Source organism: Numida meleagris, chromosome 6, assembly GCF_002078875.1.
Source record: "Numida meleagris isolate 19003 breed g44 Domestic line chromosome 6, NumMel1.0, whole genome shotgun sequence".
NCBI classification, from domain to species: Eukaryota; Metazoa; Chordata; class Aves; order Galliformes; family Numididae; genus Numida; species Numida meleagris.
The window spans coordinates 517,788-542,717 of record NC_034414.1 but is presented as its reverse complement, the minus strand read 5'-3'; the positions used below and the strand labels follow the sequence as shown (position 1 = coordinate 542,717).

At 47.9% G+C, this 24,930-nt stretch overlaps 1 protein-coding gene across 4 annotated transcripts in view; it reads left to right on the top strand.

Annotated features, from left to right (window-relative positions):
• Window positions 3,918-24,930, top strand: part of LGR4 (leucine rich repeat containing G protein-coupled receptor 4) — a 60,911-nt gene continuing 39,898 nt past the window's right edge. Inside the window, exon 1 of one of the 4 annotated variants that reach the window (XM_021401081.1) lies at window positions 3,918-4,147. In XM_021401081.1, the coding sequence (XP_021256756.1) occupies window positions 3,963-4,147 (185 nt within the window). In that variant the 5' untranslated portion in view covers window positions 3,918-3,962. Of the gene's footprint in view, window positions 4,148-18,250; window positions 18,341-19,080; window positions 19,297-19,702; window positions 20,516-24,930 lie in introns of those variants that run through there. The other 3 variants (XM_021401083.1, XM_021401084.1, XM_021401082.1) reach the window with 3 other exon arrangements.

Genomic DNA, 24,930 nt, shown 5'->3' with positions numbered 1-24,930 from the left:
CCTTCCCTTTTTCCTGGTTGCTTACGAGCCTTCCCTTTTTCCTGGTTGCTTACGAGCCTTCCCTTTTTCCTGGTTGCTTACGAGCCTTCCCTTTTCTGCCCTATGTTTTGTGATTTGTTGGAGAGATGAGAAAATTAGAATGCTGTAAAGCATACGGAGTATCTGGGACCTTCTGCATTTTTGGGACCTTCTTAGCTTCAGCTGCATGAGCTTACATGATGCATACTGTTCTGAGTCAGATATTATCTTCAAATTGTTTGAAGCAAGTATCTCCGGTAATGAGATGTTAAATATCTTTAATTCCTTGCTTCGAGACCTTGTGAGGTATTTAAGAAAAATGTGCCCGAAGTTATGAGCTGAGATAAAGGCAGGAGAAACGCTTCAGTTTGGAATGCAAAAGGATTTTATTCATATCAGTAGGCGGGATTGCAAATTGACAATATGCAAAAATCAAATAAAAATTATTATATAAATATATAGAAGATGGATAACAAAACTGTAAATACCACCACATTTTCAATTTGGTTTTCAAAATGAAATATTTCCATGATCTGACTGCCTGTGTTCAGCTTTAGTATGGTTCAAAGACCAATTAATTATATCTTAGTTTTTTTTAGTTCTGTTGCCTGAATGCAGGATGTTTAGTGTCAAAGGAATTGCACTGGTGCAAGGAAGCGTGTGACCGTGGTGCTTAGACGAACTGCTTGAAGTTGCATGGCAGCTGAAGGTGTGGAGCAGACTGGGTTTCTGTGATCCTTTCTCTTGTAAGATCTTTATTGGAAACTACTTTAAGAACTGCGTTACTACACAAGGTGTGTGGGACTTGCTTCAAACAAATCCCGTGTCTGTTTAATTCTGTAGCTTGATGTATTGATAACTTTCTTCCTTTCAGGAAAGTCTCTAATTAATAAAAAGCCTGGAGTAATATGGATTCATTTTAATATCGCTGGGCATTCATATTCCGTCTTGTGGCTTATACTGGAATGATACGTCCTATTGAGAAAAGATATTTAAACAACAGTTTTGTCCCTCAGTGGTTTATTTCCTTCAACCTCCTCCGTTGCTTATGGTAGTATTCCATTTTGCTGGCTTGCTAATGTGAGTTGATAGCATAGGAGGCAAATATGGTTATGTGAGATACCCAGTTTGTAAACAGTTACTGGATTTTTGTCCGTCATTTGTCTAAGGATCTAAAGCAGGTAAATTACTCCGCGTTTCTGATTTTTCCTTGGTTATCTAGAGACTAAATCTGTAGAGCAAAGTGGGATGGGGGGGAGGAACCCACCACCAGTATAACATCTTCCCGAATGCTGAGGCTCTGGCTTGTGTACTTCCAAAGGTAAGTAAAATCACCTGCACGTGGTTCTTATCTAATCTCAGCTCTGCTTCTCTGCTGGAGCAGTGCGGTGGCATTGTCTGAACAAAATTGTAAGATCAGCTTATCAACTGATAACAGCGATGGAGACAGGCTGGCTAGCAGCAGCGCAGTCATCGTGGCTCTCGGCCGCTTCCAGTGGCACTGAGTAAAATGCAGAGGTTGATTTATTATGTTAGGTGTAGTTCAATAGCATCTGGGAGTTCTGGTTTTGAATCGGGACGCGATTGTACTTTGCGGTGTACAGACATAGAATAAATAGGTTGGCTCCAGAGAGCCTCAGTCTATTGCTAAGGAATTGTAGGGTTTGTGGCTGAAAAAAAACTGAAGTGAAAATACAGTAGATGAACTTTTTTTTTTCTTCTGTGATTTATTTTGAAGCAACATTTTTTTAAAATACCTCCAAGGGGCATGAGAGTGAGCGTGGCTCTCACGCTGGCACTTGCGTTAAAATCTGTTAATTTTTGGCAGGCTCATCACTGTAGCCTTATTGAATCAGAGCCCGCAGTAGTCACGCTTCTTTTTAATGTGATCTCAAGCATGATCCACGTGGAGTCCCTAAGAAATTGAGCCTGTGCTTTGTTCAGGTATTACACGTGTACAATGTGTCTGTCTGAGCTGCCGCTGGCACTAGCTGCGTCACACTGCCATTTGGTAACTGTGTAGGAACATCTTTCAGTAAATACAAGGGCGCCTTCAGAAGAAATATTGGAAATAATTCAAATTAGAAGAGCAATTAATCAGTGAGTGGTCCATTTGTTCTTTTACACCAAAAGTGTATTTGAAGTGTGCCCGGAGACTTGGAAGAGTGTCAGTGTTGACATGTGTCAGATCCTGTGTGTGAAGTGAACAGAAGCATTGCGTGACCTTCTTTTGGCCTTGGTGGTGATCTCAAAACTCAAAGAATTTGTTGAAGCTTTTATATACCCTTCTCTCTATTTAATGGCAGAGAACGCATCGTATAAATGTTTCCAAGATCCCCAAGGTGGAGGAAAGTCTCGAGATGTACTTGTCTGGATTTGATTCTGCAGCATACGCTCTAGCTGCAAGTGCTGGAGCCAAGCTGTGGGTTAAGCTCTGCTTTGCTGGGGCTGCAGGTTGCCAGAGGAAACGTTAACAACTGATGGACAAGTGAACGTGTTCTCTTGGAGAACAATAGCTCTGTGACATTTTCAGCTTTTTGGTTTGTTTTGCAGGTGCAGGTACTCTGGCATTAGTTTACTCTGTGTTGCAAGCCAGAAGGAAACCATCAGCAGGCAAAGAAGAGAAGGATAAAAAAATGAGCAGGGAGGACAAAATAGACCCAAAATGATTAGTGTGCCCCAAATGTTGAAGATACTTCAATATCTGGTAGCTCAACTTGGTCGTGAATTTCAATGATCCTGTAGGGATCATGGAGTCCAGCTCCTGGCTCTGCACAGGACCACCCAACAACCAGATGGAATCATAACATCTGCGGTGATGGCAGTGTATTGGATTGGGGTGTGTTTGTTCAAGAGCTTAAAAGGGTTTTATTCCTGACTGCTGCCTTCAGGAGCGATTCTGTCCAGCTCTAGGAGGTGGTTCTGTCACTGGAAAACGCTGATGGGCCTCACACTTAATTTCGGGGGATGCTTGTTGGGACTGGTGGCACGGAGGGTTATCTGAGGCCTGATCTTTCAGCTGTGATAATTCTGAAGCCTGGTGAGTGCAATTTTTGGTGAAATCGGTTGTTGAGTAAAACGAACCCATTATTTTTCATCCTAAAAGGCCGCTCCTGGGCCCATTATGTGCGGGCAGTGGAGTGAGACCGTTGGCAGAGGGTGAGGGCTCAACTGTTCTTCTGGAACAGCTGGAAAAACAATTGCTTTTTATCTGTTTTAGTCTGGATGGTACGTAGTGATGTGTGTAGAAAATGGGTCCTTTTAATGCCCCTCTCTCCAGGGCTGGGTGTCTTGGACACAAATATAGGAAGAAACCAAGACCTTGTGGGCACGGTCAATGCCTTGACGCGGAATCAAGGAGAAAAAAGGCCATTTATTCCCCTTCTTTTCCTCAGAAACGGGAGACTGGGAAGCTCAACGCTGCGTGCGGCGCGTTGTGACTCCGCGTCGAGGCGTCGACCGTGCCTCCACCGCCCGGGGGAGAATCTCCGTGTGGAGATGCGGAGGAACCAGCGCGGCGTGCTCTACCCGCCGGGCTCTCGCACGTCGCCAGAGGGCCGCTCGGCCCCGCGCCGCCCTCACAGCGGCGGCCCGAGCGCGGCGTCCCTGCCTCCCGCGCCGCCGCCTGAGGCGCCCGGCTCCCGCAGCACCGCGCCGCGCTCCGCTCCGTGCCGCGCTCCGCGCCCGCCCCGGGGCCCGCCGGCCATGGCCGCCCCCGCGCCCTACCTGCGGCGCTGAGGAGCGGCGGGGCAGGGCGCCGGACGGGGCGGCGCCGGGCTCGGCGACCGTGAGGGCTTTTTGTCCGCCTCTGCGGTGCTTTTTCTTTTTTTTTTTTTTTTAAATTTTTTTAATAGGTTTTTTTTATTATTATTACTTGTTTGTTTTTAATCGTCGCCTTTATTGTTGCGGCGGGGCCGCGCCGCGCTGCGGTGCGGGGCCCGGCGATGCGGTGCCTCGCGCTGCTCGGCCTCGTCGCCTGGGGCCTGGGCAGCTCGGCCGGGCCCAGCGGCGGGGCCTCCCCCCCGCCCTGCCCGGCCTCCTGCAGCTGCGACGGGGACCGAGGAGTGGACTGCTCCGGGCGGGGGCTGGCCGCCGTGCCGCCGGGGCTCAGCGCCTTCACGCACGCACTGTGAGTGGGGAACGGAGGCGGGCAGGTGGGAGCGGGGGTCGCGGCGGCTGGGAGGACCGCGGGCCGCGCGGGGTTGGATGGCTCCTTCGCTCTCGGGGCTGTCTCGTAAAATGGAACCGGCGCGTCCCGCGTGCTCGCTGCCTGACGGCTGCGCGTCCGAAGAGCCAACACCCGTCGCCGATAAGGCTGCCAAAGAGTTTCGGCTTGAACTTCCTATTGCCGTGCACGGGTCAGCTCCCAGAGGGCCGGTGCGCGCTTTGGGACGTCTGCGTGATTAGAGCCTGAGCGGGCGCTCCCCGGCCGTCTCGTGCTGTGGTGGTCGTGCAGGATGCTCTTGGTCCCTGTTGGTTTTTTTTTCCTCTGTTTTTTTTTGTTTGTTTGTTTGTTTCTTTTCCCCTTAGTTCCAGCACCAAAACTGCGTGCCTTCGTGATACTTCTGCGCTTGAATGAGTCTCTCGTAGTAAGGCCGCTGGAAGTTCAGGACGGGCGAGCAATAGGAAGCTCATTTCCAAACCTGCCCCAGCTGGGCCAGCGTGTGCAGAGAAAGAAAGAAAGAAAGAAAATCAAATCGCTCCCCCCAGCTGACGCGTCTGTGTCATGGCAAAGCGTCTTAGCGATGCGCGGAGAAGAAAGCTTTTTGTGCTCCGTGTCAGGCAGCACAGCGACGCTAGGAAATCCCCTTAGCACCGCTACGGGGCTTGTTGCGATTACAGCCAGGGTCTGTAGCCCAGAGATGCCTCGGTACAGGTTGGCAGACGGCGTTCTGTGGCGGTGGAGCAAATCTATGGCTGCGTTTTGGCACGGGCAGTTGGGAGCTGCTGCTGAGAGGCAGCGCGTTGGGGGTGTTGTGGTTTCAGAGCAGCAGCCCGTTGCTTTTAAATCGGGAGAGATGGAGCTTGAATCACGAGAGGTGAAGGCGTGCTCCCAGCTGCAGGCATCTCGGCAAAGGGATTTTGGAAGATACAGAGGTTTGGCAGCGCTGGGTCTGAGCTGTCCCAAGGTCTGGAGGGGATGGGCTGGATGGAGGAACGCGGAGGGAGTCGGGAGGACACGACCAGGGGTAATTAGCTGATGGCTTCTGCTGTGGGCGCCCATTTGTTCTGTATAATTTCGGTAGGCGTTTATGTAACTCTTAATGACCGGCTGCCCTGTTTTCTGTTTATGAAGGTTGCGATTCTGCTTTGTTGCAATGTAACTGTCACCCGGCGAGCCGATATGCCCGGGCGATAGTGCTGGGATGGTGGTGGTTTGGCTTCTGCAGTCAGCGCAGCGCGTTGCTGAGCCTTGCTCTGACGCTGCGCGTGCAAGTGCACGCCCATGGTGCTGCTTAGAGACCTGGAATTCCACTTTGGGGGTCTTAATGCTCGCGTGAGTGTTCTGTGGGAGACAGAAAGCAGAAAGTTCTGGGTGGTGGCTTCGTGGACCTGTGAAATGGGCCTGGTTGCTTCCAGGAGCGTGCAGGACAAAGCCATCTGTCCCACAGTCCCTTCCACTTGCTTATATCGTCTGCTCTCCTCCTTTTGTGAACTAACCCCGCAATTGCTGCTTGCTTTTGTTTTAAAGGCTCCGATTTTACTGTCCGTGTTCCAGCGTTGCCTTCTTCCATTGCCTCCCAAAATGTTGGGTCTCGTTTATCCAGTTTCCTCACAGAGCCAGGTGTTCAGCCCTCTGGTCTGCTGGTCTCTGTAACCCATGTACCCTGCAGTCTGGTGTGGGTTATGCCAGAGCTTCGGGAGATGAAGATGTCACAGTGAGGAAGGATCCTGTTTGATCCTATTGTCATGCAGGTTGTTCCAGCGGCTGCAGAGAGCTGGTTGCCTTCCTTTCAGCTCACAGACAGTGCTGAAGTACTTCCCCTGTCTCACGTTCGAGTTAATTTCCTGCTGTGTTTATGTATAAATGGCAAAATTATATGGTTCTGTTTAGATTCAGCACAGTGTGCGCGCTTGGTTTTTTTTTGTCCTCTGGCACTTTCATTCCCAGAATGGTGCTGAAATGCAGTGGGGAGGTGTGAGCTGTCTTCCTCTACCACATCAGGTACCCGCCCGCCGCGTTCTGCGTCCCCTGGCATCCAGTCTGCACAGTGAGGACCCGGCAGAGGCTCAGGGGATGCCATCCAACAGAGTTGTTCCGGTGAGAAGAAAGGATGTCCAGGCACAGCCCGAGGTGTGGAAAACGTAGCTTAGTTGTTGTCCTCCTGAGATAGAGAGGCCTTATCTCATTAGAGGCTCGAAGGTTTTACAGTTACTCTGTTTAGTTTTTCACTGGCCTGTGCGATCTACCGGCGATACTCTGGCAAGTAATAAAAAGCTTATTCTGTCTTCCAGAACCAGGGAGTGGAGCCGACCTGTTCCTCATTCCTCCTTTCTGAAGTGCAGCAGACAGCCCTCTGTCTCTGCCTTGCTATCCATCCCTCTGGCCCTGGTGCTGTAGGCCCCTGGTTTGCTAGGAACCCTTCCGCAGGAATCGTGGTTTCAAAGCTTGCTCCGTATTTTTATCCTTCGAATGTATTCTATTGGCAGCAAACTCGATGTTTGGCTGCTACCCTCTTTTCCTTTTCCTCCTCCCAGAACAAGGCCCCGTGCCCCACCGTAACACATGATTTGTCAGGTACTTGGCGTTTATTTTGCACGTTGAGCTCACGTATATCAGCAATATGTCATTTCTTGCTGGGTGCTTACTGGCAGGGGCTTGTAAATGTGACTCGGGGAGCAGATACCGAGATAAATCTGCTGCGTGGAAAAAAAAAAAAATTGGACTTTAGTGCAAGCAGGTTTGTGCTGGTAAATAATTAGCTCTTCAGTTCTCGAGAGGAATTCGCTGGTAACTCTCCGCCTGAGATGGAAAATATGGAAGCTGTAATAGAAGGGCTCAAAAACAAAACAAAACCCAAGGAAGCTTCCTCCGCAAGGATCTTTATTTGTTTTGTATCCTACATCTAAGCCAGCAATTTTTGCAGGACACAAGCTCTTATTTACCCAGAGAAAATTACTGGCCTGGATTTCAGAAGGGCTGAGCACCCATCCTTCTTTCAGAGGGAATGGGAGCTCAGTGAGGGTCTCCCCGTGTCTGCTCGTGCACTTTACTCCTCTCTGCCGCCCTGGTGCTTGTTCCTAAAGCTCATCCTGGTGTTGGGAATGGGCATGAGCCGATGTGGTTTTTATGGTCTGGAGAATTTGCAAACAGCTCAGGTTTGCCTGCTGCTTGTTTCGCAAATAAGTGAGGCAGCGAGGTGGCTGCGGACAGTGAGCCTCAGCATTGCTGCGTCGGGAGGAGAGTGGGTTTTGGGCTGCAGCTTGGTGGGTTTGGGGGTCCTTGGGATGACAGAAGGCCCAAAACAGCTGGGGGAAGAACCGGAGAAATCTGCATCGTGCCAGAAACAGGAGATGGAGATGGGAGAAGATATCCTATCCTGCCTAAGACAGGAGAAGAAACCATCCTTACGTGGGGAAAAAAAGTAACCTGTCAATTCAGGCAGTGAGGATTTAGATGTTAGGAGAGCCATGTAAGCAGAGCTTTCAGCAGCATTTCCCACGTTAGAGGTCCTGGCTGTCCTCCCTACCTGGTTGGCTCCCTGTCTGCTGCAGCGCTGACCCGGGATTTTGCTATAGGGAAATTCTCTTGGGTAGTTTTTCATACCTGCCTTTCAAGTACTGCTGCAGTTTTCTGATAAGATATTCTCCAACTGTGGTCTGAGCAGAGATTTCTGGCCGTGTGATATTGGTTGTGTGCCGTTTCCCACCCTTACGGATGCCGTCTGGAAACGTGGCTGCGGTTCTTAGCGTTCCCTTTGTAACGCAGGCAGCCAGCGTGGTGGGCGTAGAACCGGGCACAGCCGTGGACGTCGCGGTAGTTTGATCAGGGGAGGGGATGCCCTATCCCTGCAGACAGCCAGGATCAGGCTGGCCGGGGCTCTGAGCACCTGCTGGAGCTGTGGGTGTCTCGGTGCATTGCAGGGGAGTCGGACTAGGTGACCTGTAAAGGTCCCTTCCGACTGAAAAGATTCCATGATCAAATGGGGAGCATTTACCCTTGTGTGTGTTGTTGCCTGGAAAGTGTCGTTAAATCATGCAGAAATGGCATGTGATCTACCTGGCAAAAGAGCTGCCCTTGTTTTTCCAAGTGCTGAGTTACTGCAGCTGTCAGTGCCTTGCGCTGAAGTAGAACGTTTCCAGTATTTTCAAATCTTATGTCACGTGTTTGAAAATACATAACCGAGCTAGCAGAATGCATTTTATCGTGCTGTCGAGCCATTTGACTGCGTCAGGACTGTGGCCAGGCCAGAGCTTCCCGGAAACACCTTGTGGTAGCTGAGAGATCAAGGTGCAGCAAGAAAATCTGGATTTCAGCTTCATCCTGAACTTTACAGCGCATTCTGCATGGAGTCAAACAACTTGAGCAGTTAGTCATGCACACCTCTTACAATGTTAATCTCAGAAATAACAGGACGACTGCCTGTTTGTCCCTGTAGAAGGAGGTTCCTTTGGTTTCTCAGGTGATGTCAGCTGGAAGCAGAGCTAGGTGTTCGTTGGTACGACATAAGATTGTTCCTACCAGGTGCCATCAGCTCTGTTGCTGAGATGGGATCCTCAGCGTACCAGTAGGTTTTGTTGTTGTTCGAACCTAATGTTGATAATCGCGTGTTTAATTAAACCTCTTGCTTTGAAATATCGAAGATGATTTCGTTCTGGATCCAAAAAAAAAAAAAAAGAACCCAAATTGTTATGAAACACGAGGAACTTTTTCAAATTTGAAATCTCATTCCTGTAAGCCCTGCATGAAGAATGCAGGAGGAGCCTCAAACCAGCCCTATGTGGTCTGGAGGAAGGGAGCAGAGGATGCTGCCTTCTGGTAAGGAAAGGAGTGCTAATTCTCCTTCTTGAGGAGAAAATAGAGAGAATTTGTGGAGTTGTGAAGAGTGCCCTGAGAAATCAGGCCCTCGCACTGAACAGCTGTGCTCACAGCTCTCCGTCCAGCATTTTCTTATTCAAAGAAAGATGATGACTTCTTTAAAGCGCTGCACCTCCTCCTTTTCTCTCCCCCGACCAATCCTGGAGGAGTGCTGGGTCTTACAAGGACTTTCTTCACTCCGAAAGCTTTGAGAAAATGTGTTCGGGCTTTTAAATGGTGCACAATTAACAGTGAATCATAAATGCATGTGCAATTTCTCAAGTATGCAGGGGAGGCCTAAACCTGTTTAATTTGGCTTAATGGTGCTGCAAACACGGTCGTGTATTTTGTAACCTTGTCCTGTGAAAATGTGTTTTTGTTTGGGAGTTTTCCCATTGCCTTCTTGACATGTGTGCGGTTGCACATGAATAGCCTGACCCAGCGCCTCAGCGGGGAGAGCGGCGTGGCCGTGCTTTCAATAGGCCTGTTACTGACAAGGAAAACATATGGGATGTTTCAGTCCTGCCTTTGCAGGCGGCATGCGGGGTCTGCTTCTTGGCAGAGCTGCTGTGTCCAGCCTTCACTTGGCTCTCTCGTGTTATAAAAGCTTGGAAGGAGCTATCTTCTTTTTCGCAGAATCGTAGCGTGGCTTGTAGTTGGAAAGGACCTTAATGATGATGGAGCTCCAACCCGCCTGCTGCGGGCTGGGTGCACCCCTAGGAGCTCAGGGCCCCATCCCACCTGGCCTTGGGCACCTCCAGGGCTGGGGCACCCACAGCTTCTGTGCAGCAGTGCCAGGGCCTCAGTGCCCTCGCAGCAAAGAATTTCTGCCCAACGTCTAACCTTAACCTCCCGTCTCGCAGTTTAAAACCCTTCCTCCTTGTCCAATCACGGTCAGACCGTGTGAAATGATTCTTTGATTCTGTGATTCTAACTGGAACCCTCGGGTGTAAGAAGGGGGGAAAAAAAGAAAGAAGTAAAATGGGTTTGCTAATGTTGACCAAACTGTTAATATTTTACAGAACTAGTGTGACTCTTGCTAGGTGCAGAAAATCCATGTCTTTTCCAAGGGCAGATCTGCTGGCGCTGCGCTGAGTGTTGAGCGGGGACTAAATTTCTTGAATACCCAGCTTCGAGTAATGACCTATTCAGAACTGACTTGCTCTTGCTTGAAATCTCTTTTCCAGAAGTTTCAAGGAGCTTGTTTGCGTGTTTGTTTGTTTTTTACCATCTTTCCCACAAAACCAGGTCTCCGGTCTCCAGGCCAGAAATGTGCAGTCAGGAATTTTAAGCAGGGTTTTGATTTGTTTTGAGGATAACAAACAGCAGTTGCTCATGGCTTCGGCCTCTGCAATTGCGCAGCAAAGCCAGTGTTTCCTTTTTAGAGGCTCTCCTGGGTGATTGGGCCAGTGAAATAAATCTGAAGTGTGTTTGGAAGAGAAGACTGTTGTTTAAACAGCAGCGTGTCAGGAATCCTGCGCTGCAGTAGGACTGCCCGTACTGTTGCTGTCTCTTCATTCACATAAGACTATTTTTGTGTCCTAACAACTAACCACATCGATGGGAGAAATTCTGTAACACACGTTGGGTCGATGCGTGTATCTAAATGCTCTGGATTTTTGTCTAACCAAGTTCATCCCACAGTTCCTTCAGGCAAGGCGCATCGCCCAGTCTCAGTTGATTTAGTGCCATCGGCAGTGGAAAGAAGCGGAACGATAACAGGAGCATCAAAAATATCCTCCCTAATGCCATTTTTCAGCAAACTGAGCTCTGAGGATTCAGTGTCCTGTCGGTATCTGTGGGATGTCGTGTGCAAGTACCAAAGGAATCACCGAGTTAAGGAATTCTGCCTTTGCTGGGCAGTGTGAAATCCTCTTCCTCCATGAGCTTCAGTTGAGCCTGTGGAGAACACTCAGCTAGAAATGTCTACATGCTGCTCACCCCAGCGTGCAGTTCCCTGTTTGGTGAGAGTGCAGCTGCACGTTGAGCTTTTTCCTGCAACCTTGGAGTAGTAGATATCGGTCGTGCCATAAAAAAAAATGGGTATGTGCTTGCCTGCATGGGTCTCTTGAACGGTAAACACGTAACATTGACTTTCCTAAACTCTATGTGCCTTTTTAATTAAGAGTTGGTGCCTTTTTTCCCTTGTCCTGTTAGTGTTGCAGCTTTCAGGACTGACAGCATCACTGGGTTACGTGTGTTCTCCAGCTTGCTATTCTTCAACAGGTACGAGCAGAACATGAATTTCCCCATCGCTCCCCGAACTGTGTAGGAGTGGGTGCTCCGTATGTGCTTTATGTTTTAAGAGCACTTAGCACCTGGTTTATTTCCAGAGAATGTATGTAGATCCTCCAAGAGGCTGCAGCAAATAACAGCTGAGCGTTTGTGTAATTAAAAAGGCAAACAAACACTCTCCTGGTGCTGCCTTGCCAGCAACGAGGCATTGCTCATGTCTCAGAAAAGCTCTTTGCCCCACATAGGCAACTCCTGTACAAGGAGGAGATTCTGTTGCAGCTTCGCCATCTTCTCAGGGTTGTGCAAATGGCTTTCCTTGGGTTTCTGCACAACAGCCCAAGGCTTCTGAGGAAGGGCTAGAGGAGAAGCTCCCCTCGCCTGTTCCCCTACGTTACAGCCATTTGAACAAGGTGGTTTCTGCCACGGAACGGTGGAAGCACAGCGAACGCCTCAAAAGTTGAAAATCTCGGGGGTATTTTAAGCATTTTTTCGCTGCTGAAAAGATGCTATCTGCAGAGAGATTAATGAGCAATAAGTAAACTATGTTGGATCTGGGCTTGCAGAATGCAGTTTAACTGCTTTAGGTTTCAGCACACTCATTTAATTACTGGGTTACTGCATGTTTTCTCTGGGGGGGTGGGAGTATATATGTGTGTGTGTGTGTGTCTGGGGGAAGCGTATACGTTTATACAAAGAGTTTGGGGATGTAGTTTGGGGATGCTGTGTTTGTGTTGCCTAAACAATCATGCTGCCTTCATTTCCTTTCAAGAACATTGCAGATGGGTCTTACTATCGCTTACACTCGATTACTTCGGTGTTAACTTCCCCTGTGTGATTTAACATGCACGAGCTTAATTATTCTTCTCTGGCCTAGGGAGAGATTTCCTTCCAATAATTACCTTTGCTGCCCTTTACCCTCCTGCACGTTAGTCTGTTTGGAGAACCGTCGTTGCTCGGTAAGCAGTTCCAAACACAGCAGTGCCCGAAGCTGTCTTGGAAATGTAATTTATACCTTTTACATTTCATGTTAAGTTTCGGTTCACTGAAACGCAGCTGCTAGGTCTATAGAACTACCAAATTTCTCTCTTAAATTAAGGCAGTATGTACTTACAAGAAAAAGCACTGGTTTGCACCGCACTCTTGCGCTGTAGCGAGGTGATTCAGGTAAAAAGGAAATATAAATTAGCAAATAACTTCCATTAGTTCACCCATTTCTTTTTACAAGCAACTGCTGTTTAGTCATATACTATTTAAATGTCAAAAGAGCATGTCTCCATATGAGATGAGTGTGATGCAATGTTGTCAGACTGATTGCTCCTGTGATAGCAAAGACAAACATATTTAATTTGGTGGAAATTTCTCAGGATTACATTGCCATTACAATGGCAATCTTTCTAATTGCTTATCATGCTACCCTTCCTACCATGTAGCATGGAGGAAAAAAAATATGAATGGTAGAGGTGAGCAAGCATAAATTGGATGATTTTTTCCTTAAAATGTTTTTATTTTAAGGCAGTAGTAGTTAGAGAAGAATCATTTTGGGGGAGGAAGAATTAGTTGGGGGAGGAGGTGCGGAATGAGTTCTAACAGCTTTGTCTTCTGCAACTTGTATTAATCTGTGTGCTACACAAAATACCACTCGATCTGTCCAAGGGATGAGGATGCTGCCTTCTCTACCGTGTTAACTGTAATAATCCGTACAGAACTATTTTGTGATGAAAAGTTCAGTTTGCGTTGGAGCCCTGGGATGTATGGTGCCTGGATTAAGATGAGATAGTTATTTAACTCGGCTATTAATTACAGAGCAAATATGTTTGTAAAATGGACTGTCTTCATGTTGGACTGGAGGATCCTTGCGGTTGGACTGGAGGATCCTTGCGGTTGGACTGGAGGATCTTGAGGGTCTTTTCCAACCTGAGCAATTCTATGATTCTGTGTGGGAAAGATAAGTGCTTTGAACGTGACGAAGCTATGTATGACTTCACATCAGACTGCCTTTGTTAGATCCTGACAGTTGTTTACAACCAGGCAAAACCAGAAGGATCATAATGGAAAAGTTTTCCCACGTTTAATTTTAAGGCTATTTTGTAAAGTTTTAGTTTCTGGTCAGTTGCAGGATTACTTGGCCCTCGACTGTGAGTTAGATTACTGCATATGCTTTGTACTTGTGAGATGCAGTGGTGACTCTAGAGCTGGTGCTCACGTCCACCTTGTTTCCACTAGAATCCTGCCTTTCCAGCAGCATAACTTTTTCATCAGAACATAATTCACATTGATCATTTGGGCTTGAGGTAAGAACTAGTGTGTGTTTCCTTACTCATTTGCCGTCCCTGGTGAAGTAAAAACACGCCCGCGTTTTTTGTGTGGAGATAGCTGGGGAGATGGAGGTTCACAAGTCCATTTTGCTTGTTGGGATTCATCTGTAAAATGCACGCTGCCAGGCATGGAAATGCAGGCTGGAAATGCAGGTAGGTGGCTTGGATTGCCTTCCATGGCTCTCTTCCTTTTCCTTCACAAGTGCATTAGATGTGTTTATATAAAAAAATTGATCCCATGTACATGATTGAACTTGACAAGCCTTAATCTCTGTTGCGAGGAGTGTGGGCTAGGTAGTTCATGTGGTAGGTCTTTGTTTTTCATGGAAATACTTGCTATGTTGGATTTGCATTAAGTATGCTATTTTCCTCTTGACAGTCTAGTGATAAAAATCTCCTTAGGTTTAAATAGTGTAGTCATGTGAGTACTGAAGAAACTGAAGAAGAACTTGACCTTTTTACTAGTAGTAAGTACTTTTTACTAGTAGTAAGTGCTTCTTTGGCCTCATTTATCTATAATGGTGAGCAGTGGCTATCAGATGTAATTTTGTCAAAGAGTTTCTATGAAAGATTTCATTCGAATTCATGAATTTTCTTTTAAAGAACTGGAAAACAAGCGGACTGTTCTTACTTCCTTAGATTCTTGTGTCGACAACGGTAAGCATTGTTATCTTTGACTCACACTAGGGGAGAAGCCAGAAGGCCAGAGCTCTACCACTGAATTTGGTTAGTACAGCTATTCAGTCTGGGCTCCGACGTGCAGACTTTGTGCCAGCAGGACGCTGGCACTGAGGAGCAGTCTTCCACCAGCCTGTGGTGCAGCCACTGCCACTGTTGTGCTGCCAAAGCAGGCTGTGTGATCATGTTTTTAGGCCGTGCTTGTGTAGGAAGCGAGAGCCGTCCGTGTTGGGTGCTGACCATGCACTAGTGAGAGGCAGGCTTCTCTTTTACGGAGCTGGTTCTGGCGCTTTTCTGAGCTTGGGAGGGAGGAGCTGAGTCTTGTTTTGCTTTTTTACGCTGCATTATAACAGTGGCATTGGTTACTTCCCGTATAACTTGGGGTCTGTTGTGATAGGACGAGGGGAAATGGTTTCAAACTTTTTAAATGAGGGAGTATTTAGATTGGGCCTAAGGAAGACGTTTTTTGACAGTAGGACTGGTGAGGCACTGGCACAGGTTGCCCAGAGATGCGGTGGATGCCCCGTCCTTGTAGACAAGCAAGGTCAGGCTGGGCGGAGCTCTGGATACCTGATGGAGCTGTAGGTGTCGCCGTTTGTTGCAGGGGAGTTGGGCCAGATGACCATTAAGGGTTCCTTCCAACTCAAACCATTCTATGGTTCTGTGTGGTCTGGGAGTTTGTTTTGAAGGGTCTTTTGTCAGGTGCTCTCGTTGGGATATTTGTATTGGCAACGTGTGAGTTTAGATTGTAGCTAATAACACCAGACGCACTTGGGATGATACTTCATGTTCGTTCCTGAAATTCAAGGTACTTTCTAATACAGCAAGTTGACTGCAAATTCCTGCTTGATCAAGGTTGAAATTCCAGCAAGGTCTCTGCTATAGCAAGCCCTAGTGGACAGGCTTCCCAAAAATGGACGCTTGGAGTTAAATAATGCGTGTATTTTCCCTTTTTTTTCTTTCTTCCCTTGTAAGTAGAGCTACATCATATTTCCGAGTAGCAGGAGGAAGCAAGAATGCTGCGTAGAACAGGTGAGAGCCGTTTGGTATTTGTTGGGCCTTAATTCAGCCGTCTCATCAAGACTCGGGGGGGTGGATTTTGGTGCCTAATGCTGGAGGACAGTTCCTGAAAGGCAAGTTGCTTCCTGGGCTGAGTAAATACAGGCACAAGCAACTGGCTCTTGGGTTAGCGTAAAACAAACACCACCCAAGAGGAAGCAGAGAGGTTGCCATTGCCAAGGCACGGGCAAGGCCTGGGAGCACCCGGTGCTTTCAGAAGGTCTGTTGGCACCTTCTTGTAAGGATGGCAATATGGAAGACCTCCGCATACATTGAGACCAGCATACAGCTGACCATTGGTGAGGCCAGCAGGGATTGCCTGAGCGTAGAGAAGTGCTGTTTTCGGGCCATGCCAGCCCGTGGGACCGCCGGGGCTGTCTGACCGTGTCCATCCATCCATCCGTTCCGTCCATCCAGCTGTCGGCCCGCCATGGGGCTGGACGAGCCCGTGCCCTTCTGGCACATTGATGACCAACTGCACGTTGTTTTTGTGCCTTAAATAGCAAGGAACCTACAGCAAAGAGGAGATGCGATAAACTCGGAACTTGTTTTTTATTACCGATAAAATTTAAAAGCTGAAATGTAACAGTATTTCGGTGGTGAATACGTGGAAATTGTGTGTACTGCTTAATGTGTTTCAGAAACCCCTGTTACTTTTCTTCCTTAAATACAAGAAAACAGGCGTGTAATGCCTCATTGAAAGGAGCCTGTAGGGGTGCTTTGTGAGGGTCTTAATTAAGGGCTTTGAAAGACTAAACAAAAGGAAAAAGAAAATGCTACAGGGTTATTGTTATTCCAGCCCATTGGCTCAGCTAGCTGCCCATCCATTGGTGCCTTCTGTCCATTTGGGAGCTGAATGACACTTTTGTTCGTGGTTAACAGAGGTGAAAGAAGCCAATTATTGGCTGTCTTTTCCACGGGGCAGCTGCAGACGGATTTAACTGCGGGCAAATATGGACTTTTCTGCCACAAGGATGGTTGTGATGACAGTTAGTTTTGTGGAATTGTATGAAAGAAAACAGATTTTTTTTTCCCCCTCCAGTGACTTGTGTAGATGTTTATTGAAAACTACTGTGAATATGCTGGCTTGGAGTGGGACTGCCTAAATGGCCGGGTTCCCTATGCTAGCAGTACACTCAGCTTTTTCTCTGGGTGTGAGACAAAGTGGGGTTTTTTTTAGTTTCTTTTTTTTTTTTCTCTTTTCTTTTCCTTTAAAAAAAAATAACTGTAGGGTGTTTTTTTTTTTTTTTATTAATTAGTTTGCAGTGTACATTAACCCTGTTGTGGCTGCCAGGCTCAGCCTGTGCTAGCTGCTGTGTGCCATAGCTGCAGAATGATGTTGGTGGTGAGCAGGAGGGCCCACGGCTGCAAGATTTAGGGACCTCGGAAAGCATCTGTGAGCTGGGGACTTGCAGCCTCTTCTTCCACATCGCCGTCAGTTGGTCCAAAATGTTACAGTGACCTTTCCTACGACCCTTGTTTTTACTTTCCCCTGGAATTTCTTGCTTGGAACCGATGGTTTGAGTTCATGTGAGTGAAATATTCAGCTGATGACAAACCGAGCTTGCTAGCTGCGTTGATCCTGGAGAATTTTGCTCCAGTTTGGGGAAACTGTCGATAAAGAACCCTTGTCTTGTTCAGAGTTCATCCGTGGCAGTTTATTATGCCAAAATCCATCTCAGCGCGTTGGCTGCTCAGCAGGCCTGGTGGCAGTGGGGGCCTCTTCTCTAGCCACCCAACGTCTGCATTTAGGCATGGTTTATAATGATAGTGTGTGCGTGTATATATATATACTCGTCATCCGCCGGCTGCTGTCAGGGCAGGGCCCCAGCTCTGCCAAGTTCCTGAAAACATGAGCTGTGTGTGTGAGCAGCGCTCTGAAGTCGTTCGTGCAACGTTGGCAGCGATGGCTGCGCGCACAGATGTGCTGGCAGTAAGAGGGGTGACCGGCTGAACCCGGAGCTGAGCCCTGAGAGTGTCCTGGCAGGCGTTTTGTGCAGCTCTCCTTTGGGTTAGTGTCTAAGGCTCCTTGGGAGGCAAATGCAGCGCAGGAGCCGATGACTAAGAATTACCAAACCCAAAGTTTTCTGTCTTAGCAGAACTGGGTAGCTCACACGTCATCGGCCTGCTCGAGATGCCTCGGAAAGTGCCATGGGAAAGCACATTCAGTTCTATAAAGGCAGTTCCAGGTGCTGCCATGAAATCTATTTTGACACTAGAAAGCAGCACTGTGTGCTTTTTGTTTTCCCACAGCGTATGGATAATTATAGAGCTGCACTGCAGAAAAAGCTCTTTTTTTTTTTTTTTTTTTTGCCAGAAATAATTTCTAGTTGCGTCCAAGTTATGCGTGTTATGCGAGTGAAAAAATTCTCAAACGTTGGCACCGTTGTATATAGGTTTGGTCTGGTTGAAATGTTTATATTTTCTGTTCTGACTTAATCCTATCAGTGACCGTGTTCGTACGCGAATTTTGTTTTGCCTTTTTGCTTTGGTCTCCTGAAAATGTCGGGCTTGCCCAGAGTTTTGAGGCTCAAGTTGCTTTCTAAACCTTGGGTGGGACGGACTAGCAGACCAAAATAAACCAGCAGAAAACGAGTAAAATTCCGAATGCTTAAGAGTTACTAAAGATGGCTCTTTTATGCAATTGGATGCGTCGCCGTTCACGTGCCCTTTTTTAACAGAGCAAAAAGCGAAAGCAGAAAACTTTCATACGTGTGTGTGTGTGTGCGTGTAAGGATATTACTGCTGTTCTGTTGGTGATTTTAAGTGCCGGGCTCTGTCAGGGCAGCTCAGAAACATCCCTAGCTGTATCCCTATCTGCCTCTTGAGAGTCGACGCTGCCCAGCCGGGGCTGCGGCCGGAGGCTGCCAGCTCCTCCAGCAGCGCTGGGCTGGCACTGTTTGTTGTAGGGCTGTTGCTAGGCGGAGCGAGATGTGCTGTCCCGGAGTCCAAAGGGTGAGCCTGGCTCCCCGGGTCCTCAGAGGCGTTGACGCTGCGTGGAATTGCCCTTGGAGCTGTACGTTGGAACGCAGCGCGTGTCGTGCGTGTTTGTGGCTGAGGAGTGGGGACGTGAGAGGGGAGGTGGGGAGGGAAAAGGAAATAAGAGAGGCTTTATTAAGCTGGTTAGGTTCCGTAGTTTGGCGCTGTCGTTCATATTTCAGCAGCAGTTGTTCACAAAAGTTTCTGGTGAGGAAAAGGTGCTTGAGAGCTCCCGCAATAGCGGCGTACGCGACGTTGACCTTGTCACGTGTGAAGTGTCCGTGCTGCGTTTAGCCTTAAATTAAAACTGATATATCCCTAACCTGGGACTGGCTTAACTCGTTAACGAAAATACAAATTTGCAGGGTCGTTACGTGGTTACCTTGATGGCTTACGGTGACTCCAAGATGGTGAAGGCGATCATCCCGGCAGCCAATACTGCCTTGTTTGAGGCGGGCTGCAAGCACAGCGTTCTGCTCCATTTACTGAATGCATGACAAATGTCTTTCTGTCCAACTCCTTTAGGGAATTTGGTGTTGATTTTAATGAAGATGTAGCTACGTGTTGTGCCTTCTTTAGTTGTCGAGTTCCCACTGTCTTCTTTAGTACCTTCCCTCCTTCCTGCCGCCCTGTCAGACCTTGCTGTAGGGAGGACAGAAAGCAGAAGGGTTATTATTTATATCCAGACGATTGGTCTGATTTTTGTTAACGGTCTGATTACAGCATGCTGCCTATAAGCAGCTGCAAGGTGGAATATAAGCCAGCTTTCTTCTTCAGCGGACATACCTGTAACTGCACCATGGGTTGCAGCCTAAAGGATACACCTTGTTGCTGTCCTCTCTTCTCCCCCACTGCAAGACTGGACTTGTGAGATTTGTGCATTGGAGACCTATGGATTGAAGATGCCCTCTGGTCACCTCTGTTGGCTTCTATGAATAATCTCCAGTCTTGCCAACAAAGTCATGAATAGTTTGGACAGGAGTCGGCACTGAGGTGAGCGCAGTATCTCAGTTCCCTTGGATATCAGTGATGCCTTTTATTGTGTGGTGTTTAAAAACTTGGAAGTCAGAGAGCAGCTGTGATAGAACCATGCGGGGAGCTTCCACGCCAAGAGCTGGGGCGGCAGCGTGATGTGCGGACCTGGGATGCAGATGCTCCCAGCTCCCGTTCTGCTCCATCCACGCTTCTTCATAGCCTCGTGTGGGCCGCTTGGTCCCATCCCATGGCGGGTGCCCGTAGGTGTATGAAGAGTGTCTCAGCACAGGGATGCCCTCGGGCTGTTTGTCTGCTGTGCCTGGTGCAGTCATGGCCGCATTTCTGTGCTCGCTCCCCAGGTCAGAGAAGTAAGCAAATACCAAAACCTGAATGATATGGCATTTTGCTCTCTACTTTAAATAATTTCTGCCTCTGTAAGGGAAATACTCTTACAGCGACAGGCATTTAGTTTACCTCTCCAGCTTAAAACGAGCTCTTCCTTCGGCCCCAAACCCACGCCAAACCTGTGGCTCTTAAAAAATGAATGGAGGAGCGCAGGAACTCGTGCTGTATTTCAATTCCAGGCAGCGATCCCTTTCATAATAACGCAGTGGAACTTTCTCTTGGTTAATTCCACACCATGTGTCAACAGAGACCATTAATCCTATGTGTGATTGCTTAATGGCTGGCCCACAGTGACTCAAATACCAGTCCAAAATAGGTCTTTGCATACAAGTATTGTTCCCTCCAGTATCTTGATGATGGCTTGATTGACACATGAATAGGGTACATTAGAGCTAGTTACTGTGTCTGAAAGAAAGCTAAGACATCATGTTGGAGGAAAAAAACAGGTTGATGTGACATGGGAAGGAGAAGGAAGGAGAAATAACTTAGAGATATGGTGGGGAAAGAGGGGAGTGTTGCTTCTGTTGCAGGAACAGACCTGTCTGGCATTTTTTTAGCCTTTCTGTGGCTGTCAGTGAAAATGTTGTAGGTCTTGCTTCAGCAAAATGCCCAAGGCTGACTGGCATCAACAGAATGCGTGTGCATTTGCGGTATTTTTCCTGAAGCAGGGCTCCGTGTACCTCATTTCTTAAAGCTGCCGAATGCCTCGGTCCCCTCTCTAGCCAAGACTTGTGGCTGTTGTGAATGGCGATGGCTCCCTGAGAAGGAACCTTACGTGCTTCGTCTGCAAGTGAGCCTTGCATAAAAACCGCTTGAGTGGCTGAATGTCCAGGTGAGCAGCAAACCTTCCAGGCAAGGAGTGTCTCCAGCCAAGTGTTTGTCCAGTGCCAGTCAGGGTGACACGTTGAACCGTGCTCCTGGCTTCGTGCTACAGTACAAACAAGAGGTGATAAGGCGCCGTGGGTCTTGGAGGAAATGGCTGTGTATTTGCTGGGTGGGAATGCAGCGGTGTTAATACCAGTGCCTTGGTAGGGGAAGAGGTTGACTAAGCCTTGAAGTATTTGGATATTTCCTTTCTTACAAGGGTGTTTCTTAGAAGTGGAAAAGGAAACATTTGCATAAATTGCATGACTGATACGCTTATTGTGAGTGCAAAATTAAGTTATGCGTCCGGAAAATGTTTCTGTGCCGCTCAAGTGCTGGAGGTCTGTGATCATTTCAGGGGCAATAGGCCCATATTTAAGATGAGCGAGGAGAAGCATCTATCGTAACGCAAAAAATGGTTCCAAACCTTTTGCCTCGGTTTATCGATAATAAAGTTGTCACCATTAAAAGGAGCGGTAGATGAAGTCTGGAAGGAGCAATCTGTGCTGGGGCCTGGCAGTAAGGACGGGAGGATGTGGAGCAGCTGCCCTGTCCCGTGGGTAGTTGGGCACTAGCCCTCATTGGAAGCTGGAGAACACAGATTTTAAGTGCAGTGCCGAACACTGGGGCATCTGTGTGCTGTAGCTTAATGCTTGTTAACTAATAACATGGGCTGAAGTAACTAAACTTTGCAGTGGGAAATGTATGGTGGGGGAGTCACCGTCCTTGGAGGTGTTGAAGAACTGCGGAGATGCGGCACTGAGGTCAGCAGGCATGGTGGGGACGGGCTGACGGTTGGACTTGGTGATCTTAGTGGGCTTTTCCAACCGCAGTGCTTCTACGGTTCTATTCTGTCATGTGTAAAAGGTAAGAAATGAATTAGTTGACCTGTCACTTCACCATTTTTGAAATTCAGACGCTGTTGCAAGGTCACTTACCAAGCGTCGGCTTTTCTGTAAGCATCATCTTTCCTTTGCCCGATGTTGGTTTGCCTTCCATTCTTGATTTTTAGCTGCTGGGGCTGGCATGCCTGCATGTAATAGACCCACGTATTGTAGTTGCAGTAATTGAATTCAGAGTCTGGGCAACTACTGTTCAATCTGGTGGCTGTGAAGTAATGCTTCTGGAAGATAATTGTTAGCTTCTTGTTATCAGGAAGATACAGGAGAACAAAAAAAAACCCTAACCTTTTCCTTTTCATTGAATGTATTTAATTAAAATTTAATTTTGACCCTCTAGGCTTTCTGCATTTTCGTTACGTACCAAATACGATTAAGGCATGGGACAGTGTAAATGCAAGCTCATTTGCTCTGTCCCCTGAGAGCTGTTATATCCATCCTGAAGGAACTGTCCAAATGGGAAAGTAGCTCTGAAACTGAGATGGAGTTCAGCTCTTGGTCTCCGCCAAGACTGCCTGCTGGGATGTGATTTGGTTGCACGTAAATTGGTTTTCATCCTGTGAGCAAGTGCCTCCAAGGGATTCAACACTGAGCACCGCAGCACCGCTTGAGCCAGCCTAGGTCTGATTTCTGCCACTCGGCTTCTGCTCCAGCCCGCTGCCTCTCTGTGAAGCTCCTGGCCCATCGCTGTGGATCCAACAAACACTGATGCTGGCCCAGCGGAAAGAATCCAGTACGGAGCGCGCACAGCCCTCCTGGGAGAGAACCTTCTGCGCCCCGAAGTGTTTCTCTATTTTCGTGTTTAAATTTTGTTATTATTTGATGGCTGTTCTTCGTTGGAGATGCGTGACTAGCAGTAACGACATCTCAAGAGAAGTACCCTTGGGACTTGCACTGACTTGTGTCCTCAGAGCATCAGTGCCCTTTTCAGCAGTTCTGTTGGCTGGACTTAACCGGGGTTCTGTTCCAAGCTGTGACCGATGCCATACAGCTGCATATTGGACCAACAATTCTGTGTCTGATTATCTAAAAAGGGGGACAGAAACCATTACCCACATTTTAATGGTGCCAGTGATAATGGACAACTCATTGTTGCTGAGCATTTTCCAGCCCCGTGTCGTATTACATTTTCAGTAATCTGGCTTATTTAATATTAGAGTTTTTAAAACATATTAACAACTGTAGCTTTTCCTAGTACTCCTGGAGCTGGATCGGTGTTACTACCTGGGGAATTTTACATAAGAGAAAGACCTTTTACCTAATTGTTTTTGTACGAGTAGGTGGGAGGGCTTTATTCAAATATAGATAACTCTACTTAAATCATTTTGTAAGTGTTATAATTAAATAGCTCAGTGGCAGAGGGCCCAGACCTTGGAAAAGACTGAATGGAGCCTCCAGTATTACATGCTATTATCTATCAGCAAACAGGTTAAGCTTGCTCAGAGGGAGTATTTTATAGGATTTTAAAGGTGCCTTGTTGAAACACGATCTTCTTTCCTTCAACAAACACTCCCTCCTTCCCTTTCTCCTTCTAAGCTTCACAAAAGATAGGTGGAGGGACAAAAAAGTTAGCTGCTTATGAAGCGTGGACGGGAGCATTTTAACTTTATTTTTTAAGCAGCCCATCGTGACTGGCGTTGGCTGAGATTTTCCTTTTCGGTAGCTAGCTACTGCGGGTAGATGTCCCTCCGTTCAGTGAGCCCAGCGTTATTCAGTGCTCAGTATAGCGGGTGTTGCTGCGATTCTCCTAGGTGGGAGAAATTAGGTTCTGCTGTACCCGGGAGAGCAAAACAATATTGCCCCGTAGGTTTCTGCAAGGCCCTTGCTGTTCCTCTTTCTTTTTGTTTTGCTCCTCTGCAAAGAAGACTGAAACTCGCAGGGTAGGCCTCAGCTGCTGTCCACGCACGAGCCCGGTTGATGGCTCAGCCACCCAGCAGTAGCGCTGTCGGAGGGAGCACCGGGCTGTTTACTGCTGTTCGTCTCCTCTGCCTGAAATGGCGAAACTAATTGTAACGATCGGGCCGTGATTCATGCCATCCCCTCCGCGCAGCTCGCTCTTGCGCAAGACGTTGCCACCTTGGGCTGCTCATCGTTGCAGTTTCGGTGCCAGCTCCGTGCCTGATCACGCCCCGACCTGCCCCAGCCGAAGGTGGTGAGAGAGCAGGGATTTACGCGGCTCCTCGGTACAGATAAGCCGAGTTAATGGCTAACTGCTGGGAGCTGCAGCTCCGCCTGCCCGCGCTGCCGGCGGCGTTGGGCCTGCCATGTGCTGCACTGGGGAGCTCCCATCCCGGCCACAGGTCTGGGGCGCAGACCCCGCCGCCTTTGAGATACCTAGAGTGAAATTCGGTGTACCGCTAAACTTCAGGGCAAGCAGGGTTTTTTTTAAGGTGATTAAAAGCTGCTCCGCTGTTACGTGCAGGTGGTAGCCCCCTGAGAACAAATCCCAGAAGGGATACCCCAGCGTGCTACCTGTATCTGACCGTGTTTGCTGCCGGAGCTTACTTCTATCGCTTCCCATCGAGGCAAGCTGGTAGTAAAACCAGCTTTGTAGCAAAGCGTCGGGGTGGGCGTGCCCTGAACGTTCGTATCGTAATGCTGAGTTTGGAATCGCCGCGCATCTTGTCGTCTTTCTGTTGGAAACGCGACTTCGCTGAAAATGGCTTTTAATAGGGTTTGTGGATATCGATGATGCCCCTCAAATCTTCATCGTTAAGGTGTTCTGATTAGTGCTTACGTCCAGAGAGTCAACTCCCTGTATTACAATTACAGATGCTAACACTTGGAGCTACGGGCAAAGCATTCTTTGCTAATTTCGGATCCCAAAGAAAGCTGAAATTACGTAGAATCTGGATGCCAGCCATGCAAGATGTCTGCGTGGTTTCCATTGACTCTTTTGGCGATTGCTTGTGAAGTTTCTGAAGATCAGACCTTTCTGGCTCTAGAAACTTCAAGGCCGTTGCTTTCAGATGGATGGGATTTTGTACTTCTGTCCTGAAGAATACCACGTGTTGCATGAAGAGTCCTTGACAAGGTGCTGTGTGTCCATCTGCAAAGTGCTTTCCAGCGATACCAGTACCAAGGAGCATCACTGACTCTCTCTTCAAACTCCGCTCAAAAAAAGAAGTACAAAGTATAAAGTGAGAAGAACTGGTGTCGTGTCACGAATTGTTAGGCAGTTATTAGTTTAATTTTCAAGCTGAATTGGTTTCGCACCGCTGCTGCTTACGCTGGGTAGTGGTTTGCTTTAGGACGAGATTATCTGTGACGGTTACGTAGATGTGAACTGAGGTGATGGCACCAAGTTTGCCACTAACTGCTCATTTGGAAAGCAGAAAGCTGAACAGGTCTGCATACCTATCATGTAAGCACTTGCTGCCGGCCTGCCTCTGCTCAAGGCCTGCGAGTGAAATCTGCTTGAAACTATTACCTTGAGGACGCCTATAGGTTTTGTAGGGAAAAAAAAAATGACTCTGGTGGAGCT